This window comes from Anabas testudineus, chromosome 16, assembly GCF_900324465.2.
Source record: "Anabas testudineus chromosome 16, fAnaTes1.2, whole genome shotgun sequence".
Taxonomy (NCBI): domain Eukaryota; kingdom Metazoa; phylum Chordata; class Actinopteri; order Anabantiformes; family Anabantidae; genus Anabas; species Anabas testudineus.
The window spans coordinates 16,823,570-16,842,508 of record NC_046625.1 but is presented as its reverse complement, the minus strand read 5'-3'; the positions used below and the strand labels follow the sequence as shown (position 1 = coordinate 16,842,508).

At 40.8% G+C, this 18,939-nt stretch overlaps 1 protein-coding gene across 1 annotated transcript; it reads right to left on the bottom strand.

Moving 5' to 3' along the window:
* Positions 1-202: 202 nt before the first annotated feature.
* Positions 203-6,066, bottom strand: eomesb (eomesodermin homolog b). The gene is made up of 7 exons (XM_026373535.1): positions 5,847-6,066; positions 3,894-4,533; positions 3,535-3,689; positions 3,127-3,251; positions 2,372-2,530; positions 1,594-1,655; positions 203-1,442 (listed from the first exon to the last, which is right to left on the bottom strand). Exons 2-7 carry the CDS (start codon positions 4,415-4,417, stop codon positions 656-658), a joined length of 1,812 nt encoding a protein of 603 aa, XP_026229320.1. The 5' UTR covers positions 4,418-4,533; positions 5,847-6,066; the 3' UTR covers positions 203-655.
* Between the last annotated feature and the right edge of the window lie 12,873 nt (positions 6,067-18,939).

Below are 18,939 nucleotides of genomic sequence, written 5' to 3'. Positions count from 1 at the left end.
TTACGTTTAATAATAAATGAAGGATAAAAAGAGCTGAAGTGAATTCACTCTGCATCACACGCTTGTGCATGCTGTGGTGAACCAGTCAAAAGCAAATGCTACATGCCCAAAGGCCTATGTAAAGCCCACCATATGTGAAAATAGGCTGAACAGTATTTAAACATAACAAAAATGTGTTAACTCGAAATAACTACTCAGATAATAAACTGAACACGTGCCTTTTATTATCAAATATCTGCACTTAAAGTGAAAGTAGGCTATATACAGCATAATATTCTCATATTTAAGAGTGCACAAATTTCTTAGGCCTTCAATAAATAATTTGTAAGCACATAAGTGTAAGGCAGATACAATGTGGTATGCAACAATTAAACATACATAACACTGTGTTTAGAAAAAAAAAGTAACAAATTGAACCGATGCTTTGGCAAAATTTCAAATACAGAGTTACATATATGACATACTCAAAAATGATATATTATCAAGGGAATCAGATGAGCCTGCATCTCCATGCAGCAATGCTTAATGTGCCACACGTGTCGTGACTTTTCATGTCAGTATTTTAAAGTGTCTGGGTGTGCACATGACACAAAAGCAAAAATAATATTTCTTATTCATGACCATACCAAACCGACACATTTCAGAGTCAACACATTCAAGGGTTTGTGTAAAATGAATAGTATGCTGCCATGCCCTTAGACAAGGAAGCTTCTTTGCTATAGGAGCTACCATTGGTGACATCAGAGGCCAAGTCTTCACATTTGATGTCAGCGGGTGAGTCTTCTGTGCTTGGACCATTAACAGACAAGCGCCTTCGTTTGCAGCTTGTGGAATAAGAGTCAGCCTTATCCAGAGAAAGCGCTGATTGCTGCGTCTCTGTCCAGGAGGAGATCAACCCTCCACTGCCAGTCACCTCCTCTTCAATCTGTGTTTTGACTTTTTCTGATCCCTCTGGGAAACCAGCAGTTGGACTGGGTCTGGGAGACCAAGGGATGCTGGAGGTGACCTTTCTCTGATATGGGGCTCTGGACCCCCACCCTGCTGACATGGTGGTAAAAGGAGAGTCTGGATAGTAGCTGAGAGCATGGGATGTTTGCATGGACAGGGATTTGATGCCATAAGGGAGCAGGGAACTCGAGTATTCACCCTCATAAGGTGTCAGATCTAACTTGTTGCTTGCGCTAGTGCCATTTCCCCCCTGTTGCATGGAGGTGACAAACCACCTCTGCGAAGTTCCATCTTCAGTCTGAGGTGAGAGGAGGCTGTTAGTCTGCGGTACTGCTCTCTCGCTGTTGTAGAAGCGGTTCTGGGGAAGGTTGTTGACAAATTGGTCCTGGAAGAGGGGCTGCATGGTATAGCGGGCTCCGGGCACAATCTGGTGGGCACGTGGAGAGTCGGTTGGAGACGGGGTGAGGCGGTCATTCTCTGAAGCTGTGTACATCCTAGAAAAAAAAACACATACTTTTAAACTTCACTTTAAAGGTCAAGGAAGGTGACAAAAAAAAAAACAACTAATGTCTCAACATTTAATTCAAAACATATTCAGCATATTTTGACATAGCCTACTAAGAAGCAACAAAGTAAAATACTCACGAATCGTAATTATCTCTGAATCCTTTAGCGAAAGGGTTGTGGTCAATTTTCAGTTGTGTGATCTAAAAGAAAGAACCATGGAAGAATAAACTAGAGGTTAAAAGAGAAGTGTACAGTGTAAAATTGCAGGTGATTAACACAGAAATTGTAACTGATGTTGGCTGTATGTGTTTCTGTAACTCGATATTACAGACTAATAATAAAGAAATTACTGAGCACAATATGCAATTTACAAGCCCAGTATTTATACTATAATCTAACTCAAAACATATTGTGTCATAGAGGTAGAAAGTAGTAACACAGTGGAACTATTTTCACTCTCACTATAACTCCACTGCAGTTCTGACGGAAGTGTTGAACACTACCTTTATTTCTCTTTAGTTATTAACTACTATTGCAGGTGTTGATTCTTAATTATAGAGAATCAATAAATAATGATGTATTGCTATGAATCAACCATCTGGCAGCTCATAAAGTGGTTAAAGATCAGCTCCACCTTTATTAAGTCTCAATCAACACAGACCTTTTAATAGTAAAAGTTTTGTTTTTATGATTTTCACCTTTAGGAGTTTCTCAAACAAATCTGGACTAGACTTGTATATGTATATTATTAATAGTACTAAATTTAATAGGCTATTGTGGAGCCTACTCAGCACTTTGACAAGGTGGTGGAGTGTTGTTCAGGCAAGAGGCTGCTTTTACCTGGGAAAACAATTTGTGGACTTCTAGGTGACATGCAAAAAAAAAAAAAAAGAGAAGAGGATATTTCTCTACTTACATCTGTGTTCTGATAGGCGGTGACGGCTATAAACTGAGTCTCTGGAAAAGTGAAGCTCTGGGTCTTTAGGTCATTGTTAAGGTCCTCCACCCCGTCCTCCGTCACCTCCACGATGTGCAGCCTCGGCTGGTACTTGTGCAGCGACTGCAGGACGATCATCTACATAAAATAAAGGAAATTAAATTAAATTAAATTAAATTAAATAAAAAGGTCACCGGTTAATAAGAGCCCCGACACGATGAGTCTATAGGTGCAAAAGTATTCAGCACTCAACCATAGTTGATTTGAATAAATATAAATAAATAAATAAATAAATAAATAAATAAATAAATAAATAAATAAATAGCGCAAAATTTCTTGTGTAGCTGTTTGTTTGCGCAGTTTCTGTTGCAATTAAACGCATCATGTGTGAGCGCGTTTTATAATGAACGAATCGGCCTCTAGGAAGCACACACCTTTATTATAAGCTACAGTATTTCCCCATGGGGATCAATAAAATATTTATTAAAGACTGTAAAATAATATCACCAAACATGAATTTAAGTCCCAGCTGTAGTCCAGTAACTGGAGGTAGGACAAACAAAACTTACATTTATTTAAATAGAAATGCTACAGGCCTGTAAACTGCAACTGATACTAAAAATCAACTAGTCACTTAACTGCAACGAAACCTGTGAGTCAATTGAACATAGAGTGTTTAAACACTCTGCTGGGACAGATAACAGCAATTAGTTTATTTTCATGTGAAGTAGTACCTGTGAAGTAGTACTGTGACTGGTCCCTTTGTTGTTGGTGAGTTTCAGTTTGCTGAAGGAGATTTCTTGTCTCATCCAGTGAGCCCCTGTGTTTGGAGACTCTGGATGGATGTAAACTTTGTTCCCTGTAATGAAGACAGTTTCCCACTTCAAATTCCGCCACGTTCAGTCAACACAAATAGTGGTTTAGTATGTTATTTATAAAAAAATAAATAACAGCAGGCCTGTATTTCAACATATGTAATATACCCTGAAAATAACGTTCAGTCTTCATATAAAAAATTAAAACCAAATAAAACAAATAAAAAACAGAGGCCACTAACTTATATATAACTTATATTAATAGTTTAAGATTTAATTTAGAATTCGTATTAAAACTAAATGTCAAACATGGACCTGTTTCCCTACCTTGGCTGCTGCTGTCCGCCTTCCCACAGGTCACCCATTTCCCACCCTGAAACCTCCAGTGGTTTGGATCCGCCAGCACCACCTCCACAAACACGTTGTAGTGCGCTGTGAGACTGAGACCAGCTATGTTAAAACTGAGGAACGGGAACATCCGCCTGTAAACACAGAGGAAATTCACATGAACACACCTCTTTTGAAACGAGCCGCTTTCAAGTGTGCGTAAAATCTCCTGGATTTATGGGCCAGGACCCAGAAGTGTTTTTCAAATGTAGGTAAAAAGGACAGTTAATGAGGTCTAATGTGACAGTAAGAAGACAGTTCTCCTCATCTGTTATTGTAAAGTGTTCCTGTTGTCTCACCTGCCCTGCTTGGTGATGATCATCTCGGTCTGGTGCCGGTGGAACTTGAGCCACAGCGGTCGGTTGCACAGATAGACCTGGGCCCTCATCCCCGGGCCTGCGGCCGGTAGAGCCATGTTGCTGAGCGCGGACCCGGACCCGGTGTAGGGCGGATAGAGGCAGCCGGTGCTCTGCCCGAACTGATAAGTGGGGCTGAAGTGACTTCGTCCGGCTGTGGAGGGAGAAAACCCCGCGGGGGGCAACACGGAGCCCAGGTGGAGAGAGGAGGGATACCTGGCCGCGCTGGACGGTGCGTAAACTGTCCCACCGGGGGTGTAAGGGATGAAGGAGCAGGGGTTCGCTGCCTCTGGGTTTTGTTTGGAAACCGCTGGAGAGATGTAGTACCGGTCAGCACCCATACCGTGCTCCGTGTACCTGCTGCCAGCCGCCGGATCGTCCGCACCCACAGCTGGAGACTTGCGCCTCTCCTCCGCTGCTTCCTTCGTAGAAGTGAAGGCGCTGCTCTCCCCCTCACCGCCGAGCATGGCTGCTCCTCTTCCTCAGTGTCGTCACAGGCTGGTTGGTACCAGGGTTTTTCTCCTCAGTAGCTTAACTCACCAAAACTTTTTTTTTTTTAATGGCAGGTGAAAGCTTCCTCTGCCTGAGACAGGAACAGATGATGGTTAGGCACAGCGTGTGTGTGTGTGTGTGTGTGTGTGTGTGTGTGTGTGTGTGTGTGTGTGTGTGTGTGTGTGTGAGGCTACATGAGTCACCAACATTTCAGAGCACTAATAGGCCTACAAGTGGCAATAAGTAAGTAACTTAGCACGAAAACACAGCGAGGCGGTGGTGGAAAGTGACCGTCATATCAAAGTCCAGGATCTCCGTGGGGGTTGTCAGGGTGTGGCTGTGACAGTGGGACCTCGGCCCACGAACATATGAACTTCAAACTTCAGTCGGTTTATTCTTTTGGAAATCGGTGTCTGTAACTTAACCTGACAACTGAACGTCCGTTTCGTTTCATTAGATTTTTCTGTGCTTGTAAATAACCGGGTTTAGTGTAAGAAGAGTTATTTGAAGCGTGGCTCAGATTAATAGTTCACGATCCATGCGTGCGTCTGCGTAAAGCCCACAGAGTGAAAACAAACGACTGCTCATCCTTGTTTTCTGTGGACACCACCGAGGGGGAATCGACTAGAGGTTCGAGCCAGTTTCTTGTAAATCATATGACAAACTTGAAGTAAAGCACAGATTTTTATGTGGTGAAACTCTAAAGTGAAAGTTCGCCCACGATCTCGTTGTATATTTGGAAAGAATCTGCAAGAATCATACGAAAGAATAAACCGCATATTTTCGGTAAAAGGAAAATACAGTGCTATTTTTTTTTGTTTTTGTTTTAAAATTAGATTTCACAACAATAACCACGAAAATACCAAAATGGCAGCGTTAGTAAGTCATTTATCTGGATAAACATTTACAAAAACAGAAAAGAAAATATCGAGGACAAATAGGCTACTTTTATTTGTATTTATTTTTTTATTAATAACTGTAAACTGTGCTGATTTAGTGTTATAGGCTAATGTCCTGTTATTCGGACTTAACCTAATGAATTTGCATTCATTCAGTCCTGACATGGCTCTGTGTCCCACAGGGATGCCCGACGTGAAACGGGGGAATAGACAATTATTTTTCCGTTTGAAAAAACCTGTGATGTTTCCTGGATCCGACAGTCCGATGTAAAAAAAATCTAAATCTAAACAAATCCGAAGAGATTCTATTAATATAACTAAAAACACACAGTAGATAAATCAAATGAATGAACGTCGCTCGGTCATTTCAAATCTAGCTGCATTTCGGGGGAAATGATGCCTGATGATGTTGATTTCTCTTTCATTATAGTCTTAAATAGGCTATAAATAATTTATCATCAGACTGTGAATTAAAAAATATAAGTGTTCAAACACACAAACTTACCCAGCGATTCTTCCTAATGGCTCCGTTTGCAACTCAAGCTGAAGGCACAAAAACAAAAATCTAAACTAAACTAAAACACGAAACAACCTGCGAAGCTGATCCCACACCGGTACGTGCCATCACCTTGTGTTTGGGGTCGAAGTGGGAGTAAAACATGAAGCCTGAGCCGTGTGGAGGCGGACTGATCAGAGTCTAGGCGCACTCCCGCTTTCGCCGCTCCTCTCTCCTTGTGGCCATGACGCACAGATAGCAGCCTATTATCAGATTCTCTTCTGATCTCCAGAGGAGGGGCAGGGGATCCTCAGCATCACAGCCCAGGTACACATCCATCCACGAATCGTTTCTCATCACTAGATGTCAGATCACTAGAATAAAAGTCCCCTGATGGTGTGTCTTTGAAGGGTATAAGGTGCGCTGTAGTTTGGGGAGACCTTACTGCGTCGGGGTCATTTTCAGTTCCACGTAATACTTTACATGAAAGTTTTAACACATCTCGCACATTCTCACAGTATAAAAGGTGCTATTAATTTCACTTTCAGCTGTAGGTCCTCCAGGCTTCAGCCATGGTTACACCAAAACGTGGCGGCGCAACAATAAATTGAAAAGTAAAAAAGGCCTCCCTGTCAATAAGAAAGCTATAGAATCCACACAAGTCTTTGATTTTCACATCGGTTTTGCCAAAATGACTGTAAATAACTGTCATGAGTACAACTCAGCTGTAGTAGTGGTTAAAGAGTAGCTCAGACAATCAATAATGATACCATCACATGTGAGCACTAATGGGGCTGAAGAGTGAGGAGCCTATACAGAGGAGCAGCAGAATGAATAGCTGTGTAGGGTTGCATGTGCTGCTCTGTGTGTGTGTGTGTGATATTGCCATTATGGGGATGGGGGAAGCAAACACAAAAAAAGGATGTGTGTTACTTTTTATTTGACACCGACACTCAAAAGGAGAAACACACATGCATTTTATTTTCAGTGAGGTATGAGAATGTCGACAAGTTTACACCACAAATCGAATGCAAACTGTGTATCTGCACTGTCCTCAGTGGTTCACCACAACAGAACAGCGCATGTCCAATGGTGACCGTTGCCCGTGAGCCGCCACACTATGCAACAAGGTCCCTCACGAAAATCACAGATAGATTTAGCTCTTAAAGAGGACTCATATGATGCTGCTTCCGCCTCAGTGCTCACTTCACTTCTTCAGTTCAAAGGAAACCAAATTCAGCCTTTAAAATGATGCTGCATTGCTGTGCTGATGGCACCCCTTAACAGCTTAAAGACCCGCTCTGAAGACCAGACGACCCTCAGCTGCATCTGCAGTTTTACATGAGAAAGACAGGGAGAGGATTAGAGAAGGAGGTCACCACCTCTGAAATAAACACGCTGCATATCAAACAAAGACAAATCAACTATTTGGGTAAACTGTTTGATGAGCAAACAGTCTAAAGCTAATACACTTCTCCTGGTGGCACTGATAAACTGATTGAGTTGTTTGATTATTTCAGGAAGTTAGAATTCACAGTTCTTGGTGTGCTAAATAGTTTCAGTGGTTCTAAATTTACTTTGAACTCGAAGTACCTTTCCCTGCTCGTGTGTTTCCCCCCTTGCTGATTGTATGGCGACTGATTTGTGCTGTCATTTCCAGCCTGACCTCTTCATATATTGAGTACAGTTTGGTGAAGCTTAACCCTGAAGTGACGTATCACACAGAATTCAAATCCAAGCACATTAAGCTCTCTCGCTCCCTCCAAATTTGTCTTTTCCCTATTTAGCAAACGATCCATCTGACATGCAAACACATGCTTTCGATGGTGAAACCAGTGAGTCACAAGTGAGAATGTGTGGAGTTTTGAAAAGTTGTCGCAGCAGCGCAGGGGAAAAGTGCTGAGCAGAATGTACGTCTGTGAACGTGAGTTCGGAACTGCGAGGCTGTTTTTACATTCATCTGCCAATGGGGGAATTTTCTCTGTGCTCACCTTACATCTCAGTTTAACACGTGCCTGAAAACTTCAGGGCACATCAGCAGAAACTGGCGATTTCTACAAATCGTAATTTGCCCGTGCTGCCTTCTCAGTAAAGGCATAAACCTCTCTCACAATATTCCTGCCTTGCTTGTTTTTTTAAAAGCACTTGTACTCTTCTCTGCTTGTCATGTTTACTGGGAGGCCTGCGCGAGTAGCCTCGCTCCTCACTCTGTCACGCTCAATGAGCAGCTTCCCCTAGCTGTGCCTGCTTTTTGACACATCTAAAGGGCTGTTTCTGAAATCTTGCCATCTTGCCAGCCACCCCTCCCACAGGGTTCATGCCAGGCAGGAGGAAAAAGCTGGTGACCTGGCCATCGCTGCCCTGCCCTAGGCCACTGCCACCATGCTGACAGCAGAAGGTCTGTTGGTCTGAAGCCACGCCAGGATCTCTGCCCGCCACAGCTTGTGATGTCACGACAGATACGCTGTAAGAGGAGACTTCTGATTGGCTCTCAGGGCTTGGCCTTTCTCACTACCTGGGAACCCGCTGCCTTCTCAACAACCTACACACATACAAATGTAATTAATTATCATTTCTAAATTGGATTTCAGGTTTCTGGCATTATAACTAATCATATGTTCTCCTGTCTCCCATGTGACACTTGGAGTTTAGTATCGAAAAACTTGACTTTACTTTAAGTGACTTGTATTGTAAAACATACATTTTCAAATGAAATAAAAACGTTCATATAAATTATGTACATATAAATGCACATACATGAAGACTTGATGTAATATGATAAAAGCCACTGGGATACTACTCCCACAAACTAATAGTCACCAATGAAAGTTTCTACTGCAGGGCTTCAGATGGCAGAAGGTGAAGGGCTCCGGTGACCCTCTTGCTCATCCCACCCCCTATGCTTACATTTATGGTTTGGTCCTACATCCTGTTAAGAGTAGCAGCAGGAGCGGACCATCACATTTGGTGCTCAGCGTGGGGGCGGTTGGTGAGCTGTCATGTTCCAGCTATCCCATGGAGATACACTTCTGCCTCTCTGCGAAGATTTGGTGTTTTCTCATTTGCATTTGCTAATGAGATCCTGTTTGCATGACTTTATACTGGAAGACTATCACCCTGGATATCTTTTTGCAGGAGGTGGATTTATTTAACCTTTATTAACCATTTAGTCCCGTTAAGATTAAGAATATCTCTTGCAGGAAAGATCTAGTCACAGAAGTAGTGTCATGGTAATGTAACACTACAGTTAAGTTAAAGGACACATTGAAAAAACCTGTTTGTACTAGTAACTGCTTTACATTGATACAGTAAAAGCTCTCAGGCTGGCATTTAACAAAGACAACTGCGAGATTTATACCATCAAGTAGTCCCAACCTACTCCAGATGTGTTTAAATCAAAAGTTATGTTTTGTGTCTTTCTATTTGCCATGAGGGAGCATACCATTTCACTAGTGATCAAGTGTCTGAGCCAGCCCTCGACAGTTCACCCTAATCACAACTTCACACAAGAGACTCATTTTCCCAGAAGCTTTCCTCAGCCAAGGCCCATGACTTCCAAAATCATTTATCTTATGAAAAGTTCGAGAAGTCACAGGCGCAAATGCCAATTAGGGCCTGTTTAGAGCACTTCCTCGTTACCACCCAATCTGTACTGTTGAGAATTTGTGCCCATCAATCTGCCAGTGTCAGCGGCCCCCAAAAACAGTGACAGTCAGATTTCATGTCGTAGCCTTAAACTGGTGCTTTGACTAAACCAAAGTGACCTTCAGAGTTGATGATGATATATTTAAGCCCCAAAAAAATACGTGGCTCGAACATGAATCCAAATATACCTACTTACTCCCCTCAATGCTTCCTTTTCTGCAGCTGACCTCTGACCTCAGGGACAATCAAAACATTTGTTTACAGCTGATCATCATTTGTTTTTTATTCTAATAAACTGAATGAGAATAAATTGTTTAAATCCAAGTATCTTAATAACTGTAACGTAGCGGTTCTCTTGATACAACTCTGAATATGTCCTTCACACAACACACATGGCAAATTAATAAATCTATACATTGGCACAGCAGGAACAAAACATTAGGATAATAAGCCATGAATAGCAAAGAATTATATATGTATAAAGAAAGAACAAAAATATATTTTTGCTATATGGCTCAGAAGAATGTCCTTTTCTCCAGTGGGGTGGAAAGAATATTTTCTCCATTATGTCCCCTCTCTGAGCAGACAGGCAGAGACATGAGCATGTTTTTCTTATATGGGGAATCTGCTGACTGCAGTATCACATTATGATTAACAATTTAACTACAATACCCTTCTTTCCCCATTGTTATTCCAGAGATGACTGAGAGTAAGCGTGAAATGCCAGCGACAATACGCAGGCTTCATTAGATTCATTGATTGATTTATTGTTTTCCATGGTTGTAATCACTTTCCCCGAGGTAATTTGTAAGCTCTTTATGGTTCAGAGGTATAAGCCTGAGAGTTAATTAATCTGCTTTGTTTCGAAGTTTTGGAAGTAGAAATGCCCCTCTGAATTGGTAACTGCAAAAACAGTCTCTGTAACTCAGAATCCCTTGTTTACCAAGACACAAGATCAAAACTAAGCAGATAAACAGACTCAATTATGTCTGAATGATTTCTTCTGATTTTTAGTTTACTCTGTTAGTTTTCTTCTTGTCTCATTCTAAGTGATGAACTTTGTCTTACACACGCTTCAGCATCTTGTAAAAGGATTTAGAAACCTTTTTTATTGAAAAATCAAGACAGAGTTTGCCAAGTGAAAAGAAATAAATAACAACTTGTCAATGAAACTGACCTACAGTGAAGAAAACAAGACAGATCAAACTTCTGTAATAGTCTTTGCAGTAATTACAATGAAAATCACTTCTCTTTGAGACCTATTCCATGCTTTTATTCTTGGGTTAATTTCACTTTTTTCATCAAAAAAAAAGGAAAATTCCTCCTCTCAGTTGCGGTAAAGTATCATCACCCCAAAACCTTATGTTCTGGACATTTTCATTTTTACTTTTAACAGGAGCTAAAGGGACACCACCCCCCACCCATCCACCCACCAACAAAATCTGATATTGACTGGCTTTTGTCAGTCCTAATAGAAGTCCCGGCTCCCTTTAATTGGCTTTGCAATGGCATGTGAATGAGAACTGCTGTTTATGGGTTAAGTGCATCTTAATCAGGGCTTTAATCCAGTCATTAACAGAGAAACATGAGGTGTTGAGAGGAGCGAGGAGAGGTTGTTAATTGAGAAGCTGCTTCTTGACTCCCTGTGCTGTGTGTGTATGTGTTTCTGTGTGTATGTAGAGCTTTTATGTGTTACTGTATGTTCGACTCGGGCACGTGTGCTCACTTTTGGAGTGCTACATACAGGCAAAACCGACAAGACATTATATTATATGTCATTATATTATACATTGACATTTTGACATTTTATAGGCTATACTACATGTAAAACCAGAAATCATTGTTTTCAATATGTCACTATCCACTCACAGTTTCCTTATGTTTATACAGCCGATATCTATGTAAAGATAAATATTTCCTCGACAGCACTTTCAGAGAAAAACACACACATTTTCTTTATTTCAGAATCGTATTTGTTTCCTGATAAAAATACATACCACTACTGATTGCTACTTACCATTGTCTACAAAACACAACTCCTCTATACCAGCCCCACTCCTCCCTATTGCTCAGCTGTCACATTCTCACTGAGTTTTTCTCACTGTATATTTTAGCACCTATCCCCCGTGTGAGGCCTGTGTTCTTCTGTGCCACCTCTCTTGTATTCATTTCACAAACATGAACACACACACACACACACACACACACACACACACACACACACACACACACACACACACATGCACGCACAATGCACAGAGCGTTGAATCAACAAGATTATATTGATTAAACACACTGCTTTTAGATATGGTCCTGATTTGCATCATCTTTTGCGAGGTGTATTTTTCACCATTTGCAGAGTAATTTACTATAGACTTACACACACCCACTGATCCTATAAAAGCACTGTCAATTGCTCAAAAACCTTCAGTGCTAGTCACCTTTTCAGAGAGGATCATCAACAAATAAGCCCCCCAAAAATAGCCCATTCATATTCTGCTGGTGGCATAGAGGCTACAGGAGAGAAGGTACTGTACATTTGGGATTGAATAGTATTGTATTTAATGGGAATCTGGTATTGACTTCCCTTATCCCCGAATCCTATCACCAATTGAATTTATTTAGGGTCAGTTTATGTTAATTATTATAATTATTATTTATTTATTTTAAGGTTAAGGTTAGGGTTAGATATTCTGAACATCTATCTCTACTAATTAACACAATTCTGTGTGTATTCCTTCTGTGACCATTCATGTGTGGTGGTGCTGCACTCAAATAACTAGATTTAGCCACCTGAACTCCTTATTACTGGTTATTGATGGTTTATAGATAGAACGTTAAAAATGGAAACAACACCGCCTGATTGGACAATCTGGACTAATTACGACAGTGAGTGATAATGTGCCAACAGCAGCTAGTCCAACACAGCAAACAGGTTTTGAAGGCAGTGACAGCTCCGTGGAGGGAGAAGCCTTATTGCCAGACACCACTGTCGCCATCTGCAGCATGAACCTGGGCCTTGGGGTGCAGAATTGTTTCTCCATTGGACAAGGAAACAATGATGTGAGTGGGAAAACTGCCGATTCATAGGCACGCAAAGTTTCACAGAACTCAACAGAACACAATCCCAAAACTTCTGTGGCTTCTTTGTACTATTTTGAGCTTATTGGAGCCGACACTGCTTGTGCTTTTGCCTTAGTCATATTTCGAACCTGCAGTCAAACATGACACAAAACAAAACCCAAGTCCCTTCAGGTATTTGAGGTGTTCTGTCTGAAGTGCACCTCATGCTACTGATAAAGCCTTAAATTAGCTGCATCAGGTGTGCTTGAGACAATAAGTGATTTGCCAATGCGCTTCTATTATGAGGGATTCTATTTGTGTGTGTGTGCGGATGTTGTGTGTATCTGTCTATTATTCGAAGGTGTGAAATACCTAATGACAAGATAAACACTGTGGGCCAAGCTTGACCTCTCCCAAAGCTTCACCACACACACACACACACACACACACACACACTCGCACACACACACAGTCTAGCTGTGGAAGCGTGAAAACATTTACATGCCATTTACAGCATGAGATGACACTTGCTCCCAGGTCAGTGGGTCACACACACACACACACACACACATACACACATCCAAACACACACACACACACACACACGCACACAAATCAGTGTCAGCCCAACAGGCAAGCAACATCTCTCTCTCTCTCTGATGCTGACAGACGGGGATGTTGGAAGTTCATTTCATTTGAACTTCCCTGACAGTGAATGGAGAAAGTACAGATGAAGACAGATGGATCTTTAGCATGACTACACTGAAGCATACTCACTACAGGAAAGACAGTGTGGAGACATAATGTTGCGCTTTATATAGCTTGAACAGTGTTTTTGTGCATTTACAAGTCACAAATGTTTTTTTTTTTTTACTTGAGCACACACACGAGAACACTCAGACACACACACACACACTCTGATACACATACGTCTTTACTTCTGAGATGTTATAAAAACTTCTCTTTTATCCATTAAAAAACTATCGATCTTGTGCTTTGCCTTCTCTACTTGATGGGTTTTTTCTGTCATAATGGAAAGTCTCCCCGGCCATTTCTTCAGCCTATTCTTCATTTGGAGTAATTATAGATGGAGAGGTAAAAGATGTTTTTTCCCCTTTCTTTTCTTTTCTCCTTCCTACCTATCTTCCTCTCCTCTGTGTGCATTCAGAGGAGCTCTCACCACTGCATTCTTATTAGGGACATGTCTGAAAGGCTCTCCGCAGCATGTGGTGTCCTCTGACCATCCGCTATGGCTGCTTTTTGTTGGCATTAACAAGCCAAGCAACCAAGGATAGCTTTTCAACAGGTACAAACTTTTCCTTTTAGATAATTAACCGCATTCAGACACTCACTGCACTGTAGGCAATGTGGGCACAGAAGACTAGAGAGGATCGTGTTCTAGAAAAAAGAGGAGAGAAAGGGAAGAGGGATGGAGAAAAAAGAAATTGATCAAAAGACAAGATGTTCTCTTTGGTGTTGTTTAGTGCTGCTGGATTCTATGCCAAACCCCTATTCAAATAGTGTGGTCTTCTATCCTGTTCTCCTTGTTGTCCTCGTGTCTATCAGTTGCATCTTTTCATCAAGCCGGACCACCTAATGAGGGAAAACTCTGGTCATTGTAGAATGGTCAAAGGTTTGCTGCCTTAATGAATGGAGGAAGCACACGAAGGGCTGAAAGCGCTCCCTCGTTCCTGTTTGACATGCTGCAAAAGCCCCAGGATGCCTCCTGAAGAAGGCCTCCTCCATCCATTGCCGTCTCATCTGTTGTTAAAGAGGGCATAAAGCAAAGGCAGAGGGGAAAAGTAATTTTCTTCCCCTGACTATCCATTCTTTCAGTGGGTTTCTTCCACTTTTTCCTGTGAACTTTCATAAAGCTTATAATTATCTTTCTGAGAGCCCCTCAAGCGAGAACGAATGGAGTCTTTGTACCCTTCTCTCTTCAGCCCTCTCCTGTTTCTGGGAAGAAGGGAGTCATATTAACATTTGGTCTTCCCCTTCTACAGATGCAGCGAAAAAGCCAGCTGTGTCTCTAAAAAAAACCCCTTCAACAACTTAATTTTCCAAACATGTTTTCAGAATCACAGCTGAGCAAAACAGGGAGGAAGAATTTTTTTTATCTTACACCTACCATTTACTTATATGCAGCACTGTTATAAAAACCCAGAGACTGAGAGAAATCTTATATTTTATTTTAAGAGAGCCCAAGAAAAACATCAGCATTTAAAATGACTACTTTATTGATCTGGCAGCAGAGATCACTGGTTTGGGGTCAAACTCTCCCCCCTTTATCCTCTATCGAAACCCCTCCTGCTTACACCCACCACTCCCTGGATCCCTCTGACTTCCATCCCCAACTCTTCTGGCTGATTACTCCTAATGTAATTTTAATTAAAAACTGTGGTGTCAAAGGGTTTAGCCTGCCTGAGAAGCGAGTGCAGATTGTGGCACAGTGGCAGACCCCTTCACTTGCTTGAGAGGAAATGCATTCTGACATTGCTTGGGTGGTGCCAACACCATTGGAGCCAGGTTAAGCAAAAAGGCTTTCTGGTCCATTTAAATATCAGTTTGTAACTTTATGTTACTACAGTGCCCAGAAATATGTGTGTTAGTTCTCTTGTTGATGAATTTAAGTAGTGTGCTATTTACCTCTCACACTAGTGGTGATTTAATTATATACTTCATGCAAACATGTTTACACACCAGGGTTATTGTTACCTTAAACTGACTGGATTAGACTGTTAAAATCGAGAAAGTCTCTACAAACTTATGCTTCAGTCATCACAGAAAACTCCATCACAAATCTCTCTTTCCAATCTCGTGTCAATTAAATCAGTTCTAAAATCTAGAAATAAAAGAAAAGCTGACACCACCAAGCTGTCACTTATAATATCAATGTCTAATATCAACAAACACTGAGTTGACTTTGACAATAATGCCACGTTTCGGCGGTATGACCTGTAGAAGGTGCCCCACAGCAGGACTTAACAGCAGAGGTCTGCCTGTAGGTTTGTAATCCCCTCACCCTAGCCGTTGGATTATGTGCTCTCCATCGACCCTGAAGAGACTCCCTGTGGCTCGGGCTTAAACACTCTCATCTCCACACCCCATCTGCCGGCCGAGCGACGTCTTGAAAGTCACAGACATGGAGGAGCGGGGAGTGAGGCCGCAGAGCAGACGAGGAAAATGAAAATACACCTTGTTCGTCTCATTGTGGCCATGTGCAGCAGAGAAAAGGAGAAAACGCATAGTTTATATTACAAAGGATTAGTTTCACTTATTAAGCGGTAAAATTTAAAATCTTTCCTGGACCTGGTTACTTCTTCTTCTTCCTCGATGCAGCAGATTGTCAGTGTAAAAGTACTTTAAATGATTTTCCTTGAGTGAAGTTCGCGAATAAGAAGCATGAATCACACATCAAGAATCTGTTTTCTGGGGTCTAACGAATGTCAGTGTTGATGACCTGTTAACATTCTCTGACAGGGGCCTTATCTTGTGACCATAAGTGGACAGTTGGAGGAGTTGGTGGTTGGCCCTGAGCAGTCAGGCATGTTGTAAGAGGGTTTAACTTTGCTAACCTCCTTCTGCCAGGTTCATGGGACCCTGCTGCTCGGGTAATATTGGATGAATGTTGGGAGCCCATGCCCGTACTGTATCAGCCAGCATGCGACCATGGGTGGTGGGCAGTTCCAACGACAGAGCCAAGGAGCTTCAGTTGCTGTTTTACCTTACATGTTCTTGAAAATCTCAAAATCTAAAATGGATTTGATTTGTTTTACTTAAACTAAAACATTATATTGTAGTCACACAAATCAAGTATGCCTAAGGCTAACCACGTTGCAGTCTGCACCCGCTTTCAAAACAATATAAATCACAGCTATTTAAAATGTTTTTAAAGGCGGTGTTATCTCTGGCTGCAAGTGACAAGTGAAAACAGGAACTGTCTTGTAAGTCAGTAAGTAGATTAGTAAAAACCTGACTGTTTCACAGTTACCACTTGTTTTTATTATTAAAACTGACAAGAAGGTGTGCACTTGGCAAGAGGACAATTAAGCACCTTGTGTTTTTGTGTATTAGATTACTTACTTTGCCAACAGATAAACAAAAAATGAAAAATTTAAATAAATAAAAAAGAATATATACTGTAAGGGTGGTTGTTTATTTTGACTGTGCAGTGAGAGTCATATTAGCAGTGCTCTGATGTGAGGCACCACTGGCTGAAAAAAATAATGTCCAGGTAAAAATCACGAGGTCTTACACTGTCACAGTACGCATTAAAAACATACACATCATATTGTGTTTTTTCAGTTCTTACTAGCGATTTAGCTCAGATCTGTATGGCTTAATTTTTGTTAATACTACTTAGTTGAACAAAGAAGAAAATCCTTTAAAGTATTGCTGCATTGTCAAAGCATCAGCTCAGTTTGAGACAAGGAGCGCTATTTTTGTTTGTACAGTTTCATTGGAATTGACTTTTGTTTCCCTGAATCTACTTTAGAAAAAAAAAGAACTAGAAAGACAGATTAAAAGACAATAGTACAGAAAAGGCACACTGTGGAAGTCACTAAAATAACCTGAAACTGACAAATTTAATAATGTAATATTGACTAAAAATGAACTCTTAAAAAATCAGACAAACAAACTAATGAAACTGACCTTGCACAACCTTTTGAGGCTGCTCACTGCAAGCAAGCGATTTCTGTAACTCTCAATGAGACTTCTGCGCCTGTCGACAGGTATTTTGGTTCACTCCTCGCGACCAAACTGCTCCAGCTGTCTCAGGTTTGAAGAGTGCCATCTCCATACTGAATGTTTTAGCTCTATCCCAAATGTTCGATAGGATTTCATTTTTGTATCTGCAAACATAGAGCGTTTGTGACTTGCCAAAAAGTTCCAGTTTCGTCTTATGTGTCTAAAAGACATTGTCCCAGAACCTTTGCAGCTTGTCAATATGTGTTTTTAATGAATTGCTTTCAATAGTGGCGTCCTCCTCAGTCGTCTTCTATTAAGTCCACTTTGTGACTGATGGTGCAATCTGATGTACCCTGATCTTGGATTTCATCTCTAATCTCTTTGGAAGTTGTTCTGGACTCTTTGGTTTCCATTCGTATTATCCGTCCCTTCAATTTGTCATTAATTTTCCTCATGCAGCCACGTCCAGGGAGGTTGGCTACAGTGCAATGGACCTTAAATTTCTAAATAAAATGTGCAACTGTACTTCAAATCTTTTCTATGGGTATAATCATTTTTATTTAAATCAGTTTTATTTGTTTTTTTATATTTTATTTTTATTTTTTAAACTTTGAACCACAACTCAAAAGCAATGTCTGATTTTCATGAATTATTTTTTTTATTACATTTATATTTATTTTTACTTTTATTACTATTTCTTTTGTCAGTTTCAGGTTATTTAAGTTTACAGTTAACAGTTATTGATATATATATATATGTATTTTATTCTCCATTTCCTCTGCTGTTTTATTGGTTCATTGCAGCTTTTTTCTCTCAGCCTGTGTGGTCTTGATGAAACACACAGCGATGGCACTTGTAAGCTAAATGCAGATGAAACAACTTTATATTTCATTCAGAAAAAAAAAATCTTCTCATTATTAGGGATCATCATTAGGCTTTTGCTCAGTTTATAATGCAAAAGTGATGATTCACTGTGTCATAGACCGATAATCTTAGAAATAACCGAAAATATAATAACACTATGTCACTATATGTCACTTTTGTGAGTTGTAAAATGACACTGTTTTGTTTTTTCATATTTTTTATTTTATTTTATTGCACTATTAAATATATCAATAAAATCCATGCATTGTCAAGAATTCAAGAGAAATTAAAATATCGTTTTTCTTCGATCTGGTTCAGTGACTGTGCAATCATTCGTATGAGCCCCACTTGGCCATGTTGTGAATATTTGGCTCGTACTGCAGTTTGGAGAGATCTGCTGATATTAAAATCTGCATGTGCCCACCTGGTGTCAGGAGGGATGGAAACAGTGTGTGCGGTCTGGGAAGTGTTTCGTTCAGTTTGGAGATGCTTGTGTGTGTCCATATGTCTATGAGTTTAAGTAAACAACAAAAACATGTGCAGTGCATACAGGTGATGGCCTGTGGTTTTTGTTGTGTTTTCTCTCTGTGTTTTTTTTTTTTTTTTACTACTTGTACAATTTTTTTCTGGCCTTTGATTTGCAGATGAAAAGAATGTGCTCCTCCTGAGAGGAAGGTGGCAGCTTTAGCATCGTAAGGTCATAGAGCTGTGAGAACGTCAGGCAGACACGCAACATATTCACTATATCCCCTCTGTTGGTACTGTGTGTGGGTGAGTGTGAGGTGTGAAGGCGCATCTAGGTGTGTGTGTGTGGTTTGGATATGGAGGTGGATACACCTGT